Source organism: Lactuca sativa, chromosome 9, assembly GCF_002870075.4.
Source record: "Lactuca sativa cultivar Salinas chromosome 9, Lsat_Salinas_v11, whole genome shotgun sequence".
Lineage (NCBI taxonomy): Eukaryota > Viridiplantae > Streptophyta > Magnoliopsida > Asterales > Asteraceae > Lactuca > Lactuca sativa.
The window spans coordinates 188563798-188566462 of NC_056631.2; the positions used below are offsets into that span (position 1 = coordinate 188563798).

Consider the following 2665-nt stretch of genomic DNA (forward strand, 5'->3'; position numbering starts at 1 on the left):
AACTCATTAGAATTGACATGTAAACTTCATTTATTAAGAAGGACTAGTCACTCGGGCATCCTAAAACCAGCTTGGCTTGCTTAACACCCCACTTCCTATGGCCTTACAACATGGGATAGGTAAGTTTGAGTTGACTGTTTATTAGTATTGAATTATTAAATATATAAGATTTTAAAATGTAACTTTTAAAAGTTAGTTCACGTGCTAAAATGAAAAAAAATGTAACTAAATCTAGTATTCTTTTGCTTGTAATTTGCTATTTTACTATTAATACTTTATATTCATTAAAGTTGTTATTTTTCTCAAGAAATGAAATATTTATTGCAAAATGTAACACACAAATAATAATATGGCCACTATAATTAAATGAAAATATTGGATACCATCCAAGTTGGAGAAACACAACTACTTCCAGCTAGGCACATGTCAAGAACAGTTGGCAGATTCTTTGAAATAATAATAATAATAATAATAATAATAATAATAATAATAATAATCTTATATTAAACATATAATTATTGAACTTAGTTACTCCAATTTAAATTTATGTTCAGGAATATCCATTATAGAAAGTATATATTAATGTACTTTGATGCTAATTCAAGTATATACACAAGTACAATATACCGGTAATCTCCATCACAATTTTAAAATTTGTATTTTTGAAAAACAAAAAAATAATTATTGTTGTTTTTTCAAGAAAATCGTTTTTTTATAAGGACTTTTTTGTGATGTGTAAGTGGTAAAACAATTATATGCTTGAGAAAATCTGAATCCAACAATAGAATTTTAATGAACTCTTTACTCATCTTTAATTAAAATACATTAAACATTTATTAATTAATACAGCGAGAGAGAAGTCGGTAACTATAGTACAATACAAATATTTTCTATTTTATGACACAACATAAATAATTACAATAAAATCAATCACAAAAAAAAAAAACTCATTATTTTTCTTTTCCTGATAAATAAAACCAAATAAATATGTTTTGATGATAAATCAAAAAAAAAAAAAAAAAAAGGAGAGAGGAATTCTATTCATGCATGAGGAGATATCGTGAGTGGGAAGACCCAGGATACCCGCTAGCACCTTATCACACCGACAAAAATAAAAAAGAAAAAAATAAAAATAAAATTCAAACGAAAGCCAACCACGAAAAACAGAACGCCATAACCGCCGACGCCACCAATCTTCCACCGCCACTTGCCGTTTGATCCGCCGCATCATCATCGCTGTAATCATCAGAAGAATCCGGTCCCGGCGCATCTGCTTCCTCCTCGGTGTCACCCTTCTTCGCCGGCTTCTTTTTCTTTTTCGCCGCCTTTGGCGCAGGCGCCGGCTCCTCCGCCTCCTCCACCGTACCCTTAAACAACTCTCTCGGCAATAAAACCTTATCGATGGTGTAAATGGCAATCGGCTCTTCGTCGACCACCGTTCCGCTTATTGTCGCCTTCACCACTTTCGTCTTCAATGTCACATCGTTGCCGTCGTTTTGTACAGTGAAATCGTACTTCTTCTTAGCTCCTTCCGTCGCTAGAGTGTTCATCAGTCCATTGCTAGATCTGAGCATCCCCATGGAGTTGTAAACCGGAACACCGTGGTAAAGCAACAAGGACGTCTTCTCCGACGCCGTCAAGTTCTTGTATTTTGGGGCAAACGCCGCAATAGCGTCGTCTCCAGGACAAAACACGGTGACTCCACCGTCGGCGGAGCTTAAAAACGTTCCGATTGCTCCTGAGGTTGTTAACAGATCGTAAAACGCTTGACAACCTTCTCGTTGTAACAAAGAGGTTAAGTTCAGATCCGGTGCGGCAGTCGGAGCTTCAGCTTCCGGCGACTGTAGAATCGCGCTGATTTGGATCACGGAGATGTTGTAAGGCATTTCCAAGATGGATTTGACATAAGTGGTATCGGTTTGACTTGGGTTGTCTTCAGGAGTGAACCGGACTTTACCACCTTTGATGTCGGTGATATGAACGTAACCGGCGGTTCCTGGAGCTTCACCGGTGGCTTGATACATGGTGGCGGTGGAGGTGGAGCCTTTGGTGACTTGGTGGAGCTTTTTGGAGCCGAAGTAGTCGGCGAAGACATGGAGGGAGAGGACATTCTTTATGGTCTGAATTGATAGTCCTTTTGAAAGTAATGAAGACATGGCGGCATTGTCGACGGCGCAGACGGTGATTGTCTGCCGGCGGTTGATCTCATTGGCGAGGTGAGTGATGGTGAGGTAGTGGTTGAAAGTGGAAAATTCGGGGTGTTTGGCGAGGATGCGGGTGATGTTGTGGCCGTGTACGGCGGCGGAGATAGACAGGAGGAGAAGGAAGGAGAGAGAAATCGCCGATGGCGTCTGCATTGCCGGAGAACAGGTGGAGGTGAAGGATAAGCAGATTTAGTGAGTGGTGTTTGTGTGTAAAGTGTCATTATATACTCATGCTGTTTCTCTGTCGGTGTTATATAAAATAACGACAAACAATTTTGGTATCTTTTACTATATCTTATATTTTACATTTTTCAGTGATTTAAAAAAAATTACCATCAATCTTTTTATAATTTATAAATTTTTTTAAATGGTATTTCACATACTAATTAATAGTTTAACATACCAAGTGTTAACTTAGATGTGGTAAATCGATCGTGTTTTAATATGTTAATTGTGATTAT

General features: G+C 37.7%; 1 protein-coding gene across 1 annotated transcript; it reads right to left on the reverse strand.

The window, feature by feature from the left end:
- Nucleotides 1-782: 782 nt before the first annotated feature.
- LOC111889730 (fasciclin-like arabinogalactan protein 2) lies at nucleotides 783-2418 on the reverse strand. Its single transcript, XM_023885886.3, has one exon. The coding sequence runs from the start codon at nucleotides 2355-2357 to the stop codon at nucleotides 1140-1142; it is 1218 nt and encodes a 405-aa protein (XP_023741654.1). The 5' UTR covers nucleotides 2358-2418; the 3' UTR covers nucleotides 783-1139.
- Between the last annotated feature and the right edge of the window lie 247 nt (nucleotides 2419-2665).